At 42.3% G+C, this 18,740-nt stretch overlaps 1 protein-coding gene across 2 annotated transcripts in view; it reads left to right on the top strand.

The window, feature by feature from the left end:
* Window positions 1–18,740, top strand: part of SNX4 (sorting nexin 4) — a 53,233-nt gene continuing 34,493 nt past the window's right edge. For both annotated transcript variants that reach the window (XM_080918874.1, XM_080918873.1), the window contains exons 1-2: window positions 1–147; window positions 18,201–18,322. In XM_080918874.1, the coding sequence (XP_080775000.1) occupies window positions 7–147; window positions 18,201–18,322 (263 nt within the window). In that variant the 5' untranslated portion in view covers window positions 1–6. The remainder of the gene's footprint in view (window positions 148–18,200; window positions 18,323–18,740) is intronic.

Here is an 18,740-nt window from a genome sequence, read left to right as displayed (position 1 = left end):
GCAGCTATGGAGCAGGCACCTCCGGACCCGGAGAAGCTGTTGCAGCCGGCACCCCTGGAGCCGCTGGGCGGCCCTGGTGCTGTGCTGGAAGCCGCCGTCGGTGAGGAGACCGAGGGCACCCGGGAAGACGGCTCAGGGGCCGACACGGTGAGGAGAGGAGCGGCGGAGGCTTTGGGCCTGGGGCCGGGCCTAGCGGGCCGGGCAGCCCTGGCTGGGTCTGGTGGGTGCGGTCCCCGAGGCCGGAGGATGACTCGGAGCTGAGTGGAAATGGACCCACAGGCGCGGCGTAAGGGAGGGCCGCGTAGGCGCGGTCACACGCGTCCGTGATGGCGTGGCCCGCGGTGTCAGTGGGCGCGTCCCTAGGGGTCCGGCCCTGAAGAGGCTCGCTGCTGTTTCCGGCAGGCCGACCGGGTCGCTGGGAGGCGGCTACACCCAGGGTGAGAGGCGAGTGAGCGCCGAAAGGGGGGCTTGGCCTACTGTCCTATCGGGAAATGGACTTAAGTGTCACGTTAAAGAGGAGGGACAGAGGAAGAAACATTTGTTGAACTCTCCATTTGGCTGTAATTTCGCTATTTGGGATAAGTGCCATGTTTGCCTCTAGAAACGGATCTGTCTCCTGCAATCCCCGCCCCTCGGTGATAACCGGTGTTTTTCACCTTTTGAATTAAGATGGGGAGCGTAGCGTTGTATATCTGTGAATGCATTCGTTCCAGAGGGTCTTCACAGATTTGTAGACCCTGGTAAACAAGTGTGTAGGAAGCTCATTGTAGCGCCATGAATTAGAACTGCCTGCTCAGAGGTTCGATCCTCCGTTGCTCAGACCTTATCCAGCCATTTTGCTGCTGTTGCTGTTCCCGCTGTTTCCTCCTCCCACCTCCACCCCCTGGAATAGTATTCAGGCATAAGGTAACCCTTATGCTTGATGCATACATGTATAGAGAGGACTAAGTTTTGAGAGAGCTAACCAGGAACCAACCTAGGCAGTTGGAGGTTTTGACTACTTAAACCACTTCTGTGTATTTATAAGTTTAAAAACTTCAATTTTTTTAATTTTTGGGACCAACGTAAAGTTGAAAGAAAAACGGAGATTCAGGCGGGCCTAGTCAACATTTCTTACCAGACTGGTTTATGTTATGCTTGATGAGCCCAGATTGGCACTCAAAGTCCATAGTTTAGAGTTCACACTTGGTGATCAACATTCTGTAGGTTTGGGAATATAATGACAGGATCTGAAACATGCTGCCATATGAACTTTTAAGTGTCCTAAAGATTCTGTGTTTTACCTGTTCTTCCCAGCCTCTCACCTGTTGGTCTTTTTCTTTTTCTCTTCATCGTTTCTATTGTTTTTCCTTTTCAGGAATGTCATATAGTTGTAATTATATAGTATGTAACCCTCCCCATCAGCCCCAGACATTGTCTTGCAGTGTAGCGTAGCTGGCCTGGAATGCAGCAATCTGCCTCCTTGATATTTAAGGCATGAGCCCCCATGCCTGCCTAATACATAGTTTTGACATTGGTTCCTTCTTTATTTTGTATGTGTATGTGTGGGGGTGAGACACTCTGGAGCTGTAGTTACAGGAACGGCCTGACGTGGGTCATGGAAACTAAACTTGGGTCCTTCACAAGAGCGGTATGCACTCTTAAGATTTATTTTATTTTGTATGTATGAGTATTTTATCTGAGTGTGTGTGTGTATCATTTGTGAGCCTGTGAAGGTCAGAAGGAGGCATTGGCTCCACTGGAAATGGCAGTAGGCATGATTTCGAGCCACCAGGTGGATGCTGTGAACAAAGTCTGGGTCTTCTGCAAGGCCACATAATGTTTTGGGGTTTTTTTTTTGGAGGGGGGGTCAAGACATGTTTTCTCTGTGTATCCCTGAGTTGACTTGGAACTCATTCTGTAGGCCCAGCCAGCTTCAGAGATCCTGCCTCTGCTTCCTGAGTGCTGAAATTAAAAGTTTGTGCCACCTCCACTTGACCAAGGAATGTTCTTACTCACTGAACTGTCTATCCAGCCCAGATTTACACTATTCTATATGTTTTAGTTTTGGCAAGATTTCACATAGCCCAGGGTATCCTGGAACTCCTGATCTTCTTGGATTATAGGCCACCATTTTGTGGTATTTTGCTCTGTTTAGATAGGTTTTCACATTAACCCATGTTAGCCTGGAAGTTTTGGGAATCCATCTCTTAATTCTAAGTGATGGGATTACAGATGTAAGCTTCTATACCTTCTTCTTACTTTATGGCTGGAAGTATCTCTAAATAATACATTCTTTAGTTTTACTCAGTTTTGAAGTTTCATAAATGAAATATTTTCCATATGTCTTCTTTCTTTTGGGATTTATCTCAAAAGTGTTTTAGCTCATTCATTTTTATGGCTTTATAGTTTGGTCTTTCCTGTGTAGTCCATGTTTTATTTATGTTCATGGAGAGTTGGGTAATGAAAATTTTGCAGTTTTAGAGAGTTACTATGCATGAACTTCCTCTTAAATATCTCATATTTCAATATGTCTCAGATTCTGGTCTACATTTAGCAGTGGGTTCTCAGGATTGTAGGGTGGTAGTATGTTGTATCAGTCAGTGCTAGATTGTTTCCACAGTGGTCATTCAGTGTACACTCTCTTCTGTAGTGCTAGAGTGTCCATGAACACTGAACATTGTCAGGGTTTAAATTGTTATCCATATTTGTGGTTATGACTCAATTCCCACCCGTATTTTAGTTCTGGGATGGAAAGTAGAGCTTCATACATGCCAAGCAAATGCTCTCCCACACAACTGCACACAACCTTGAGGCATCATATGGACTTTGATTTTGATCATGATGATAAAATTTTATTATTTTGTGAACATACACATTTAATTATTATGAACTTACAATATAAAATTTATTCATTTATGTTAATTTTTGTGTGTATTTTGATGTTTGTACATGTGTATGTGTTTGTGTGCATGCCCTTTTGTTTTTCTGTGATTCTCCAGTCCTTTGCCATTGTCTAATCTCATTTCCTTTTGTATTCTTACCCTGTAAAGAAGAGCACATTTATTTAAACAAAACAAAACTGTAGTCAGTTTTATTTAAAATGATTTAGAGCTGGGAGCATGGTGACACATCGTTAATCTCAGCACTTTAGGAGGCAGAGCAGGTGGATCTCTGAGTTTGAGGTCAGCCTGGTTCCAGGACAGCCAGGGTTACATATAGAGACTCTATCTTAAAAAAACAAAAGCAATATTTTAGAATAGGGAGAAACAAAGAAGCCCAATCTCTAAGAAAAGTAGTAAATGGTCAGAACGGAAGGACAACTAAGAGAAAGGAGGGAACCGGACTGCCGAGGAACTCCTCAGTGGTGGTTTAAAAAGAATGTGCCCTAGGCTTGGCAGTGCTGACAGAACCAAGAGAGTTTGCTCAGCTGGTACTTTATACATCCTCATGCATAATTAGCACCTTCCCTCCCTGATGAACAGCTGATCCAAGTGGATCTGCAGATGAGGATAATGTAAAAAGGAAGAGAAATGTTATAGGTACATCCTATAGCTTGGACTTTGAATGTCCCCCAAAAGGTTCATGATTAGAAGTTTGTTGAGTGTAGCACTGTTTGGAGGTAGTAGAACCTGGAAGAAGTATGTAGATGAAGGAAGCTAAGTCACTGCAGCTGCAGCTGTGCCCTGAAGGAGTATTGACAGCTGCCTTGGTTACTTTTCTATTGCAATGACAAAACATCTCTAAGGGTTTACTGTGGCTTGCAGTTCTAGGTAAGAAAGTCTGTTATGGCAGGGAAGGCATGGTATAGTGGCAGAAGCAGGAAGCTGGCTGGTCAAGCTTTCATACCCTGGAGGGATGCAAAGAGAAAACAGGAGGCAGGATGAGGCAGTAAGCACTTTCAAAGCCCACCCAAGTGCTGGACTTCCTCCAAAAGGCTCTACCTCCTCAGTGTTCCAAAACCTCCCCAAACGTGCTCTTCACTTACCACAACACCCTCCCACTTTCTCTCCACTCTTCCACTCTTACTGCCTATGTCATGAGTACACTCACTCCCCAAGCCACTTTGATGCTGGCACAAAGCAAGAGCCAGCTCAGTAGTCTGAAACCCCCAAAACTGTAAGCCAAAATAAACTTTTTTCTTTTAGGTTGACTCCCCTGCTCAGATATTTAGTCTTAGTAACAGAATGCTGACTAACATTGATTAAGCTGAAAGTTTTTAAAAATCATACTTCTTAGGAGCTGGGGATGTAGCTTGATTGATAAAGTGCTTGCCTAGCATGCATGAAGCCCCATGTTTGTTCTCTAGCATCTTGCAAACTACCCATGCTGTATATGCATGCAGTCCCCATGTTCAGGATGTGGAGAAAGGAAAGTCAGAAGTTCAGATCATTCTTGTCTATGTGGTAAATTTGAAGCCATCCTAGAGTGCTTAATGCTGTCTCTAAATAAGTAGAATATAAGGAATAATTCTTTTATTGTGTGTATATACACATGTGTGATCCTGCATATGAGTACAAGTGCTGTATATGGTATATGCATGGCTGTGGATGCCAGAGGACAACTGTGGGTGACATTCCTCAGGTGCCACCCACCTTGTGTTATTTTGAGACAGAGTTTGGCTGTCCTGGAACTCACAAAGATCTACCTGCCTCTGCCTCCCAAGTGCTGGGCCTAAAAGCTGGGCTATGGCCAGCTACCACCTTGTTTGTCTTTTGAGGCATGATTTATCACTACACTGGAATTTAGCACGTAGGCTAGGCTGGCTTGGCAGCAAGCCCTGGGGATCTCCACATGCCTCTTCTGTCCAGCATTAGGAGTATAGATAGGCAAAGCCCCTGTATCCAGCAGTATGTGTGTACTACCAAACTCCATTCCAGCCCTTATGACACTTGTTTCTGGTTGAGCTGCTGGTGTATACCTCTAAGCCCAAGAGGCAGAGTTAGGCAGATCTCTGTAGGTTTGAGGTCAGCCTAGTCTGTATAGCAATTTGCAGGCTGACAGGACTATGTAGCAAGACCCTGCCTCAAAGTAAAAACAAAGGAACAAAAACTAGTATCAAGGAAGGAAATGTATTGTAATCCTTTAAAAAAAAAAAAAAGTTTAAAGAAAGGGTTTATATAACCCAGGCTTACCTCAAACTCTGTCACCAAAGGTGGCATTGAATTCCTGAACACCCAAGTGCTGGGTTTACAGTTGTGTGCCATCAAACCCTGTTTATAACCTCCTTATTCCTCAGTTGTTGGCTGGATGTATCTTTCCCAAATTCATAGATTGGAGCCTAATCACCAAGGTGGTGGCATTTTATAACAGGGCCTTTGAGTATTGACTAGATCAAACTAGAAGTCCTCAGGAGTAGGCCTTTACAGAAGAGATCCTAGTGATACTCTCTATCTTCCTGTTTTAGTTGACTTTTAAGGTAAAAAAAGATTTGTCTTAGCTCAGTTTTAGAGGGTTCAGCCCGTGGTATATACATATGAATGCAGGTGTCCGAGGAGTCCTGAAGGGGGTGTCAAATCCATGGAGCTAAAGTTACAGGTGGTTCTGAGCTGCCTGATACTTAACTTAGGTTTGAAGAATGGAGCTCATGTCCTATGGAGGAAGAGCAGCAAGTGTTCTTAACTGAAATAGTCTTACCATAAATGCTTCCCTAAATATCAGGTTTTGCAATATCCTGCATATAGGAATAAGCATTTGGCTGGGTAGTTGTGCTTTAGTAATTTGTTAGTGCCACTCCCTATGGGCCAAACATTTAAGCACATGAGTCTGTGGGGGAGGGAGTGTCATACCTACTTATACCGTCATACCTTGTTTCCCTAAATAATCTCAAGATCATTGTGAGGTAGGCTCAGAATTAGTTTGTGTGAGTTGCTCTAACAAAAATTCTAGCTTTGGTTGCTTCTAACTAATAGAAATGTGTTATTCATAGTCTTGGAGTCTAGGAAGGCCATTGTTCTCACATGAATGGGAAGCAGGAAGGAATTCTCTGGGGTCTTTATAAGAGTATGAACCTACTTTCTACGAGCAAGGCTCTGCACTTATCTGATATCTCACAAACCTCACCACTACTACTGCTACTACTACTACTACTTCTTCCTCCTCCTCTTCCTCCTCCGTCGTTGTCTTCTTTTTTTTCAATAAATTTAGGTCAGGCAGAGGTGGTGCATGCTTTTGATCCTTTAAAGCACTCTAAAACATGTAGATCTCTGAGTTCAAAGCCAACCTGATCTATAGAGTAAGCTCCAGGACAGCCAGAGCTACACAGAGAAACCCTGTCTTGAAAACAAATCAAAAACAACAAAGAAAATTTTAGGGGTTGGAGAGTTAGCTCAATGGTTAGGAGCACTTACTGCTCTTGCAGAGGACCTGGGTTCAATTCCCAGTACCTACATGGTAACTCATTACTATCTATAACTCTAGCTCTCATCTGACCTCCTCAGACACCAGGCATGTGTGTGGCTCTCATACATACATGTGGTGGTTTGAGTAGGTATGACTCCAGTAGACTCCTGTGTTTCAATGGTTGGCCCATGAAGAATGGTACTATTAGGAGGTGTGACCTTGTTGGAGGAAGTTTGTCATTGTGGGGGTGGGCTTTGAGATCATACATGCTTAAGCTACATTCAGTGTGACGTACATTCTCCCTCTGCCTTCCCTGCTGCCTTTGGATCAGCTTTTTCCCCAGCACTGGATGCTGTGACGCTTTCCACCATGATGGTAATGAACCTCTGAAAAGGCCCCAATTAAATGTTCTTTGTAAGAGTTGCCTTGGACATAGTGTCTCTTCACCTTCATAAAACCCAAACTAAGACAGAACATAAAGGCAAAATGCTCATACACATAAAATAATCTGAACAATTTTTAAAGTATTTCATTAATGTTTCTTTGTGAGTTGTGCCATGTGTGTGTCTGCCTGTGAAAGCAAGAAGAGCTCCTCCAGAGCTGGAGTTGCAGGTAGTTATAAGTGTCAGGAACCAAACTCTGGTCAAGGAGAGTGAGTGTTCCTAATTGGTGACCATCTGTGCAGTCTCAGGCCTTTTAATATGATCATATTGGGGGGTTAGAATTGTGAGCTGGAGGAATACAACATTGTAGGGTCTGTTTCTACTCTACAACAAGGAAACTGAGGCAAAGAAGTCAAATCACTGTTCAGAGTCACACTAGAAATCCCTGAAGAGTTTTCTGGGACGTTGGTTCTTACCTGAGAGAAAGCTGATGGAAAGCTTTCTTGCAGACTTATCTTTTCCTGGTATCAGTTGTCTGCTGGGCCTGAGGATATATGCTATTCTCTTCTAATTTCTTTACCTTATTTTTGTATTCATCCATCCTTACCATTTTATGCCTTGTATAAGTCTTTTTTTTTTTTTTCCTGTTGTTTATCATAATTTTAGTTTTCAATTGCTCTGAGGAAGCACCATGGCTAAGGCAACCTATAAAGGAAAGCATTGAATTTGGGGCTCACAGTTTTAAAGGATTCAAGTTTATGACACCATGGCAGGGAGCATGTTAGCAGACAGGCAAGGAACTGTTGAAGTAGCTGAGAGTTTATATCTTGACCCACATCACATGCTCTAGGCAACAAAAGAGACACTGGGAATGTCATCAGCTTTTGAATTCTTAAAGCCAGCCCCTCACCCCCTCTTCCAACAAAGCCATATCTAATGAATCTTCCTAAACAGTTCCACCAACCAGGGACTGCATATATGAGCCTATGGGAACCATTCTTACCCAAACCACCTCACATAGTGTATTTGTGTTCCTCAACTGACTTTACTTTTAATTTTATTCTGCCATATTTAATGCTTTGTAACTTAGGTTTTTGTTTAGAGTTTTGTTCATAAAAGACTAAAATGGGAGATATTGTTAGTATTATCCTCTGCAATGGTTTAGAGGCTGTGTATTCTCTTACTTTCCTAAAACACACTAAAACAAAATGTATTTGTTATGTATGACCTTTTAAAATTGTTTTGAGGGCTGGAGAGATGGCTCTGCAGTTAATGGCACCAACTGCTCTTCCAGAGGTCCTGAGCTCAGTTTCCAGCAACCACATGGTGGCTCACAACCATCTCTAAAGGGATCTGATGCCCTCTTCTGGTGTGTCTGAAGACAATGACAGTGTACTCATAAATTAAATAATTCTTTTAAAAATCGCTTTGAATTGGAGTATGGTGGCTTGTATCTATAGCTGAAGGCCAGCCTGGGCCTCATTATGAGTTTCAAGTCAGCTTAGAACAAAGTGAGACTTTGTCTCAGAAAACTTTTTGCAGTTTGAAACCTCAAATTTATAATTTGTACTTGTGTCATTGTGACTAAGTACCTGACAGAAACAACTTGAGGACCAGTCATGGCTCCATGGTGTACCTGACTGCTTGGATCCCTTCTGCCTGGGGCAGAATGGCATAGTGGCTAGAACATGTGGAGGAGGCTGTCCGCTTCAGAAGGGCTGAGAGGAGCCAGAGGGGCCACTTCAAAAACACTGCCTCAGTGACCTAATTCCTTCATCTACTCTGTTCCTCCAAAGGTTTTAACAATTCCCAGAGTTATTCCACCAGCAGGAGACTGAGTAGTCAATACAGTGGGGGCGGGGAGACATTGCATATTCAAACCATAATGTAAGCAGACTGTGAAGAGCCTTTCCCCAGAAACTATTTGAGAGCAGTTTGCCAACCTGCTGTTGCTTCATCTGTTGTCCAAGAGTATTTGAGGACAAAGAAGGTCAATAACCTATGTAGCAACAGTACTGCCAGCAGAGTCAGGGGAGTGACACTGCTAAGTGTGCACAGTCATTGCCAGCGGTGTGCATTTTGCCAGGTGTGTCAGGAGTACTTAGTGTGAACAGTGTGAACAGAGGTCTAGTTCAGCTCTGCTTCTCCGCTAGTGTTGTCCCTCAGTTTGTGTTTGTGCTCTCTGTAGGATTAAATTGATGATTGGATATGCTTTAGTAAAAATGGCCAAGTGCTCCTCAGAGTGTTCCATGTTCATGTTCATCTGGATGCATTTCTTAACTTTGCATATGATCTTGGAGAGCGAGTGTGAACAAGCGTGAGTGTGCCCCCTGTGAGTGCTGACATAGCCAATATAAACCATAGCTTACCTTATACTGTTGGTTCTTGTTGGCCTCCTTAGCTGCTGGGATTACACACACTTTTATGGAGACATGTTCCTTATTTAACTTGGTGTAATTTCCTTGGCAGTATAGCTTCATGGAACTTTTTTTCTGTTTTAAAATAATCATTTTGGGGGTCTAATTTGTAGGCAAGTAGATGATTTAGCTGGTAAAAGTGCTTACCGTGTCTGATGGCCATGTTTGATCCTGGGAACAGGACAGAAAGAATTGATTCCTGCAAGTTGCCTTTGGACCTCTACACATGCAATGTGGCATGTACACCTCCCCATACACACTTTTTAAAAACTTAGGCATAATTTGTATGCTGAAAAATCTATCCATTGTAAATGTCCAACTTGTTTCAAACTCAGGACAAGTGGTGGAGGTGTGTATTTAAGTTATCAAAGCATACCTGGCCTCCAGGTTCTCCCAGCATCCCACAGTCTCTATCTCTTAAAGATATGTCTGGCATACTCAGTTCCCTACCCTGAACTCTTCCAGTCCAGGGTCTGCGCTGCTCTTTCCCAGAGGCTCTTTCCTATGTAATCCATACCTTGGGTTACCACTGCCCTTCCCTCTGCTACTTTCTCTGCATTCTCATCCCCCACTTCCCTCCCTCTCTGTCTCCCTGTCTACATGGTGACTTCTCACCTTGTCCCTTGAGACTGGTGAACTCTCCCGAGAGCTATTTCCAAATAAACTTGCCTTTCATACTTTTTTTTATAGCTTGATATTTTTCTTTTTAAGATTTATTTATTTATAATATATGAGTACACTGTAGCTGTCTTCAGACACACCAGAAGAGGCATCATCAGATCTCATTACAGATGGTTGTGAGCCACCATGTGGTTGCTGGGATTTGAACTCAGGATCTCTGGAAGAGCAGTCAGTGCTCTTAATCGCTGAGCCATCTCTCCAGCCCCGCCTTTCATACTTTTAATCAGGCTTGAATTGGCTCATTATGTTGGCAGAGAAACCTATTACAATTCAGTGATTTTTATAAGTTAATTAGCAGAGTTGTACAACCATCTTCATAACCTGGTTTTAGAGCACATCTGTCATCCCCCAAGTTCCTTCTTTCCCCTTAGTGTTTGATCATTCCCCTTCCTACCCTTGTCATTCACTGCTGTTGTTTGAGTTTGGCTTCTTAACATGTAAGAAATAAGTTAGCAGAGGAAAAAGAAAGACTTCGGTTTGCCCTCAAACAACAAGAACAGACTGTTATTGGTCTGAGAGCTTTGTGGTTCGGCATTATGCTTCCTCCCTCAGTATGTCCAGGTGCTACTCACTGTGTGCCAGGCTGGAAAGGATGAAGCTGACCCCAGATAAAGAGGAATCCCTGGGTTAAAGGTGGGGCGAGGTCTTCTCTGTTACAGCTCTCTTAGACAATCAGCTTGCGCACTTTATTTGGGGAGAACAAGGGCTATATAGACCTTGGAGAGTGGGAAGGGGTTTTCAGGTGAACATCATCTTAAGTTGAGGCTTAAGGTACTGGGAATATCTCATTTTCGTAAGAAAGGATTCCAGGTTCTTGCCTGGCCACTTCTTATAGGGAGAAAGGAAGTGAGCTATAATTTCATCAAGGACTACCTGACATTTCTCAGGTAGAGGATGTGGGGGTCAGGCTCCCTGGATAAGATCAGGTGGAGAAGAGGAAGCCCCCTTAGGAGAGGAAGCTCTGGGAGCTACTGGTCATGGTAGACTATGATCTTAATAGGAAGAAGGTTTCCAACAGAGCTTGCTACCTCCAAACAACATGCCGGAGAGCATGCCATGCAGGGTCTGAGAATAACTTTTTTAGTCCAGAATAGGATGGGAGTGGGGGTAAAGTCAAACCCTGAAATTGCTTTTGGTGGGAATTGTTTTTCCAAACCTTGGTTTAAATGTCAGACTGATTTTTGTGACCTTTCGGTGCTAGGTGTATGTTAGTTTTTGGCTTCTGGAAATCTATGAGCTGCAGATTTTTTGATGCCTTGGATTTGTTTAATGGCTCTTTTTTGGGGGGAGGGGGTATCCTTTATTACATACTTAGAATATTTTTGTGGCTGATCCTTGTTATAGCATGCCTGCTGATGCTGTTTTCTTTTTAACATTTTCACTAGCAATTGTGTGATGGTTCCATGTTGTCTTAGTTATTTTTCTATTGAAAATATATATAGTTTCCATGACCAAGGCAACTGTGCCAGCTAGTTTTATGTCATCTTGACACAAACTTCAGTCATCAGAGAAGAAAGAGCCTCAATTGAGAAAATGCCTCCATAGTTTCTGGCTATAGACAAGCATGTAGGGCTTTTTTTCTTTCTTTCTTATTTTTTGTTTTGTTTTGTTTTGTTTTGGTCAAGATAGTGTTTCTGTGTAGCCCTAGATGTCTTAGAATTTGATCTGTATACTAGGCTGTCCTTGAACAGATTCACCTGCCTCTGCCTCCTGGGTGCTGTCATTGCAGAGCATTTCTTAATCAGTGATTGATGGGGGATGGCCCAGCCCATTGTGATTGAGGCCATCACTGGGCTATAGGAAAGCAGGCTGAGCAAACCGTGAGGAGTAAGCCAGTAAGCAGCATCCCTCCATGGCCTCTGCATCAGCTCTTGCCTCCAGGTTTCTGCCCTGCTTGAGTACTTGTCCTGGCTTCCTTCAGTGATGGACTATGGATGTAGAAGTGTAAGCCAAATAAGCCCTTTTCTTCCACTTTTGCCCATGGTATTTCATCACAGCATAGTAACTCTAACTAAGACAGTGACTTAGAGAAGAATTTACTGAGGCCTACGGTTTCAGAGGTTGAGCCCCTTAGTTAGCATAATGGGCAAGAAGGCCACAGCTACCTTTCTACTCAGTTCTATCAAATGGGACCAAGCATATCTGGGGCTATGGCCATTTTCATTCAGACCACTACACCATTCTTCTAATCCTCATCAACACATGGCATTGCTTGTTTTTGTTATTATACCTACACTCTTTACTGCCATGTGTCTTTTTTTTCTTTTTCTTTTTTAAATTTAGCTTGCCATGTAGCCCATGCTACCTTTTTTTTTTTTGCATGTGTGCTAGACTGGACTTAAAACTCATGGTCTTCCTGCATCAGACTCTGGGATGTGCCACAATATCAAGTCCCTGTTCATGTTTTTAATTGCTTACTATTCAATCCCAAGAGCTACTTGTATATTCTAGATATGATTTACAGTTATTATTTGACCCAGTTCCAAGAGATACTATCATTCCTTTTTCTTAGTTGGGTCTTGTGAAGAACAGACACTTTTAATCTCACTTTCCCTCGATGTATTGTGTGGGTTTTGTTTTTGCCTTTTTTGTTTGTTTATTTAGGGTCTTACTTGGCTGGCTCAGGACTTACCACGTAGACCAAATTGGTCTCAAATTCAAGAGTTCCATCTGCCTCTGGCTCCTGAGTGCTGGCATTAAATAAAGGTGTGGGGCACCACACCTGGTCCTGGATTGTGCTTTTGAGTTTGTATTTAAGAAGCCTCTTCTTACCCAAGATCACAAAGGTTTCATTCTGTTTTCTGGAAATTTCAGTTTCGAGTTTTTAGATATATGTATATAAACCATTTTAACTTATCTGTCTGTTCATAGTGTAAGGAAAAGCTCCATGCCCCCCCCCCCCCAAACTGGCCACCATGTTGCTATTTTGTCCTTTACTTATTGACTTACCTTTGTGCATTTGCTAAAATCAGCTGACTGGTTTCAGACCTGGGACAAGGGTCTGAGGTGCATATTTTACATACCTACCTGGCTGGCATACCCTGCCCCGAAACTTGACTTTCCAACTCAGAGACTGGGCCACCTTTCCCCAAGAGGTTCCCCTATGATCCAGAGAGTTTTTGTGTTCCTACTCTCACTCTCGCTCTCTCTTCTTCCTCTTTCTCCTCCTCCTCTTTTTTTCTCCCTCTGATGGAGCATTCTTTCTCCCTATCCTTTCCCACTCTCCCATGGCAACTCCCCAGCCTCTTTTCTTGGGGCCAGTGAACTCACCCACCAGAGAGCAGTTTCCCAGTAAACCTGCCTTTAATACAATCTAATCTGGCTTGAATTGGCTCATTTCACTGGTGACCTCAGAGAAATAACCTATCACTGACCTTAGACATAAGGCTTATTTCTGTCCATGTGTCTGTCCTTACTCCAGCTCTACACTGGTTGGATTACTCTAGCTTTTTAAGAAACTGCATGGAATAGTTCACTGTTTTTCAAAGTAGTTTTTATTATTCTGAGTCTTCTGCATTTTACATGGAGTTTAGGAACCAGCTTATCAGTTTCTTTAAAATATTCTGCTTTAGAAGGAACAACTTACATTTTCTGCTATCATCTGGGGTGTATTGAGGTGCTAAGGTAAATCTACTTTTCATTCTTTTGCAGGGGCTTTATTTCTTTATGTTACCCGAATCTTGTTAGAGTGGTTATTTTTCTTATGCTGAATTGTTTAAATTTTCTAATTTATTACACATTGACCATAATCCTCTCAGTTTGAAGCCTTCGAGGTTTTATTTGACCGATGACTATGGCTTCTGTCTTTTCCGAGTACTTACACACTTAAAGGTTGGTTCTTAATTTTCCTTTTGGAAATTTTACTTTATTTTAAGTGTATGGGTGTTTTGACTGCATGTATATCTGCACCATGTATGTGCCTAGAAGAGAATGCTGGATCTCCTGGAACTAGTTATAGATGGTGTGAGCTATCATGGGAGCTGGGAATTGAATCTAGTCTTTGTGAAGAATAGCCAATATTCTTAAACACTGAACCATCTCTTCAGCCCACTCTTGATTTTCTCTTTTGAAAATAACCTTTTATCATTTTTATTCCTTTTTTTTTTTTTTTTTGAGACAAAGTCTCACTGTATTATCTATGGGTGGTCTGGACTTGATCAGGCTAGCTAGACATCCACCTGCCTCTGCCTTCTGAGTGCTGAGGTTAAAAGTGTGCACCATCACTGCCCAGTGACTTTATTATTCTTGAACTTAGTCCTTTTTAAAAATTTTGTGTTTATTCTAACTGGATAGTATGACAGACTAAACTCATGAGAAATGCATTATCTTTTGGACTGAGAAGGTGATTTGCTTTATCAGTGTGTGGTTTCAAATTTTAGAGAGTTTTCACTGGAGCAGATGGTGGCAAATCAAAAAGGTTGGCTGTAGGCGGACATGCTGTGTGGGTATCTCAGCCAATGTGGCTTTCATCATCCTGATGTTTACTGACTTGTCTTAGGTAATTTCTTGAGCTTTCTTTTGGCTGAAGGGCTTCTTTCTGGCTCTTATTTTCTCTTGTGTATATAAATATATATCACTTGCATTTTTTTCTGGGCATGCTTCCTAAGTATGTTATCTATTTTTCATCATTGATTCCATCTTTAGTACTGCCATGCATAACTTTAATTTTCTCTGTGTAACGTAACTCTTGCTTTTACTGTACCATTTTGTGTGTGTGTTCATGTGTATATGGACTTCTGTAAGTGTCAGATTTTGACAGTGGGTATCTTCCTGAATCATTTTTGTGGGGGAAATGTCTCAACTGACCTGGAGCTAGCAGATTGAATGAGGCTGACTAGCTAGTAAACCACAGAGATCTGTCTGCCTGTCCTCCCAGTGCTGGAACTAAAAGAGTGTAGCACTGTGCTTGGCTTTTCTTGTGAGCACTGGGATCCAAACCTAGGTTCTTACGCATTGATAGCAAGTACCTCACTGAGTCAGCACCACAACCTGTGTAGCCTTTTCCCCTATAATTCTTTTGACTATTGGAACTTCATACCATGAGCCCTGAGCACACTCACTGCTGAGTCCTCTCATGTTTGTCTCCACCCCCTTGACCTCCACCCCACAAACAGAAAGAAGAAAAGGAAAAGAAGTCCAGTCTGTGTTGCCCATGTACTCACTTACCGGAGTGTTGGCTTGGGTTTGTCTACTTTATTGTGTTCTTATCTCTACCAGCCTTCTAGTCATTGTTTCACCCTAACTCCTTCTAACCTGTCCCCACAACACTAGGTAGGCAAGAAAGGTCAGAAGGAAAGGGGGGCATAGATCTCATAGGCTACTTTTTGCTGATTAGGAACATTGGATTCTTTGGGGCAAGTCCAGTCTTTTTGTCAGAATATCCAGCAGTCCAGCAAACCAGCAATAGCAAATGCAACAGAAGGAGGAACCAGCAGCAGGTGTGTATGTTGGGGGGGGGGGGTGTGTGTGCAGCAAGGGAACAGCAGCTGCCACAGGCCTCCTCAGGACTCTCAAATTTATAACCTCTGCAGAGTCCCCAGGATTAAACTATTTGCAGCAGCAAAAATCACAACACTGTAGAGCATGAGACAGTCATAGATAATGGCTGTGGGCTGTCGTTGGAATCTCCAACCCCAATGGACCCATATAAAACACACAGTCCAGTTAGTGTAATGATAAGCTCTCTGTCTAGATTGGGCAGAGCTAACACTATACTGACTTATTCCCCAGCTATGTGACCTTTGCTACTTGTGGTTTCTCCTGGCCATGTGGTTCTGCTCCATCATGGCTTCCTCCTCCTTCATCCTCTCTTCTCACTTCCCACTCTCCTCTCTCTCCCTGCCCTCCACTTAAAGACATCCTATCCCACCTATCCCTTCCACTGCCTAATCACAGGCTCTAGTCTTTATTGACTAAAATGGGGAGAGGGTTCACATGAAATCACCTGAATGTGTGATCAACTGCTCATGGGGCAGCCTTCTTGAAGAAGCAGCACTAACATCAGAATAAAACAGCATCAGGACATACCCTACACCTGGGATTAAAACAAAAACATTTATATAACATAATTGGGTTTCTAAAGAAACCAAAACTCTCACTACATTGGAGCATGGTCAAACTCTCTGTGGCCAGCCTCTTAAAGAAAATTTCCTACCCACTTTCCCACCAGAAGCCATCAACCTGTGTAGCTTTTTAAAAACCTTCTGAGGGCTGGAGAGATGGCTAAGTGGTTAAGAAAACACTGCAGAGGACCTGGGTTGGGTTCCCAGTACCAACACTGGGTGGCTTACAGCAATGTGTAACTTCAGTTACAAAGTTTCTGATGCCTTCTTCTGGCTCCTGCAGGCACCAGGCCCATACATACATGGTATACATACATATAGGCATTCACATATACACGTAAAATAAAAATAAGTCTTTAAAAAACATCTTTCACTGTACCAATATTACTGCTGTTTTCTCCCTTCCAGACTGCCCCTAATGATTGTCTGAGCAAGTTTTACAATTCAAACCCATTTCTACATTTTGAGCAAGGGAGAAAAGGCTTAAACCATAGCAGTTTCACCTAAGTCTACGTTTTTTGCCTTGTTTGTGTATTTTCAAGCCCTGTCCTTAGTGGTGCACACACACACACACACACACACACACACACACACTCCTGTCAACCACCACTTCTTTTATATATATAGAGAGAGATACTTGCAGTTCTTCTAGTAGAAATAAAGGAAATTGCTCTTTGGTTTTCAGATATCTTTCCATGTACTTATTTTAAGGTTAACAAATGTAAAAAATAATGAGTTTCATTATGTCATTTTTTAATGTGTGTATCCTTATATATTTTCTCTAACTTACCTTCCCTTGCTGTCTTTCCACAAAGGAGTGTGCTGTTTTTTTAGAGAGGGTTATGCACACACACACACACACACACACACACACACACACACACACAGACGTTTTGTGTGTGTGTATGTATGTTGGGGGGTTGGATGATGAGCGCTAATGTAGAAGTGTAAACAGAATATACCTTTTCCCTTTTACCAAGCTTTTTGTCAAGGTTTTTATAGCAGCAATAGTAACCTGACTGAGGTAGGATGGAACCCAGGGTCTTGCTAGACAAGGGTTCCACTGCTGAGTTAAATTCTGAATCTTTGCAAATACTTTGCATGGGTTAGCAGATATTTGGTACTTAATAATCTACTAGATAGTCTTCCCAGAATCCTCTGTTTATAATATAACCTAATGATTTTTACTTTTACAATAATGAGACAAACTCAGAGCCTCATACATGGTAAACAGGAATCTACCTCTTAGCTGCACCCCATCTGAAGACTTTTTCTTATATGTTCCTATATAGATTTGTTCTTAGTTGCTTACACATTAAATGTATGATACCTGTTAAAATACCTCTTGGGCTGGAGAGATGGCTCAGCAGTTAAGAGCACTAACTGCTCTTCCAGAGGCCCTGAGTTCAATTTTCAACCACATGGAGACTCAAAACCATTTGTAATGGGATCTGATGCCCTCTTCTGGTGTGTCTGAAAACTGTGACGGTATACTCACATATATAAAATAAATAAATCTTGAAAAGAATACCTCTCAAGAAGCTGACGTGCTACAGTTGATAAGGAGATGTTGCCACTTGCTGTTGTCCTTTAGTAAGCCACGCAACTCACATAATGTATTTGTGTGTGTTTGTGGTCCATGTATGTGGAGGTTAGAGGATTAACCTTGGTCTCATAGTTCTCTGTTGCTTAGGCCAGACTAGTTGGCCCTCAAGCTTCTGGGAATTCTCCTGTCACTGCCTTCCATTGTGCCATGGAGGGAACATTGGAGGTACAGATACATGCTGCCTCACCCAGCTTTTATATGGGACCCGGCAAGCACTTTAAGGCAGGTTAATTGGGTATCTGCTCTCTGGGTATGACACTGGTCATAGGGAACAAGGCTAGAGGTGTTACCATGGGAAGAGAGACATGAATGTTTGGGGAAAGAGAAAGAGCATGACCACACAGGGAAAGAGGAGAGACCAAAATGCCTGGATTAGAAAGGAAAGAGCTTCTGGGGAAAGCCCAGCCCTGGGTTGGAAAGTTTAAGGGAGAGGGCAGAATATGACAGCCATGCCTAACAGGTAGGGACTAAGGGATACAGGGGTAATCTAGAGATCAGATCTGCTTTGCTCTGTAAAATATGAGCTTCAGCTGTCTGTCCCATGTCTGAATACCCTTTACCAGTACTGGGTATTATTAGTACGGCTATGGGTTTTCTAATACCATTTTCACTATCATATATTCATTGAACAAAATAATGGGCTTTTATTATATTTTCATTTAATCACATTCATCCCTATTATCCTCATCTATCTTAAAGGAATTTTATTGTTTCATTTATTTTTGTCCAGATGACGGGAAATAATTTTTGGTTGAAGAAAATAGAAATCAGTGTTTCAGAAGCGGAGAAGAGAACTGGAAGAAACGCCGTGAACATGCAAGAAACGTACACTGCTTACCTCATTGAGACTCGGTGGGTCGCAAGGACGGGCTTGATTTCAATGGAAAGGTTTCTCTAACAGTTCGATAGAGTGAGGCTGAGTAACTGATTTCCGTCAGAGGCTTGGGGTGTGCACTTTTGTGATAGGACATTGTTCCAAGATAAAAGTATGGAAATTTGTCTTTTAGAACTTGTGGGAATGCTTCCATGTCTTGGGAAACAGTATGCCATTGTTAAATTCTTCTAATTTGGAAGACAAGTCCAATGATAACATTTGCTTGTAAGTTAAGGTAAAATTAAGTATTTCATGTTAAAGTTGGAAATCAGACTGAAGTAGTTTTTAGATATAGGCAGTTAGTGGTGGATATTTCTAATATTTCTGTATTTTTACCATAGAGCCATTTGTGTGCTTTATATTTTATATTGTATTTTCCTTTTAGTAATGTGTAAT

This window comes from Micromys minutus (genome assembly GCF_963924665.1).
Source record: "Micromys minutus genome assembly, chromosome: 7".
In the NCBI taxonomy this organism is placed as follows: domain Eukaryota; kingdom Metazoa; phylum Chordata; class Mammalia; order Rodentia; family Muridae; genus Micromys; species Micromys minutus.
The sequence above is the reverse complement of the archived record's forward strand: the minus strand, read 5'-3'. Positions and strand labels throughout refer to the sequence as shown.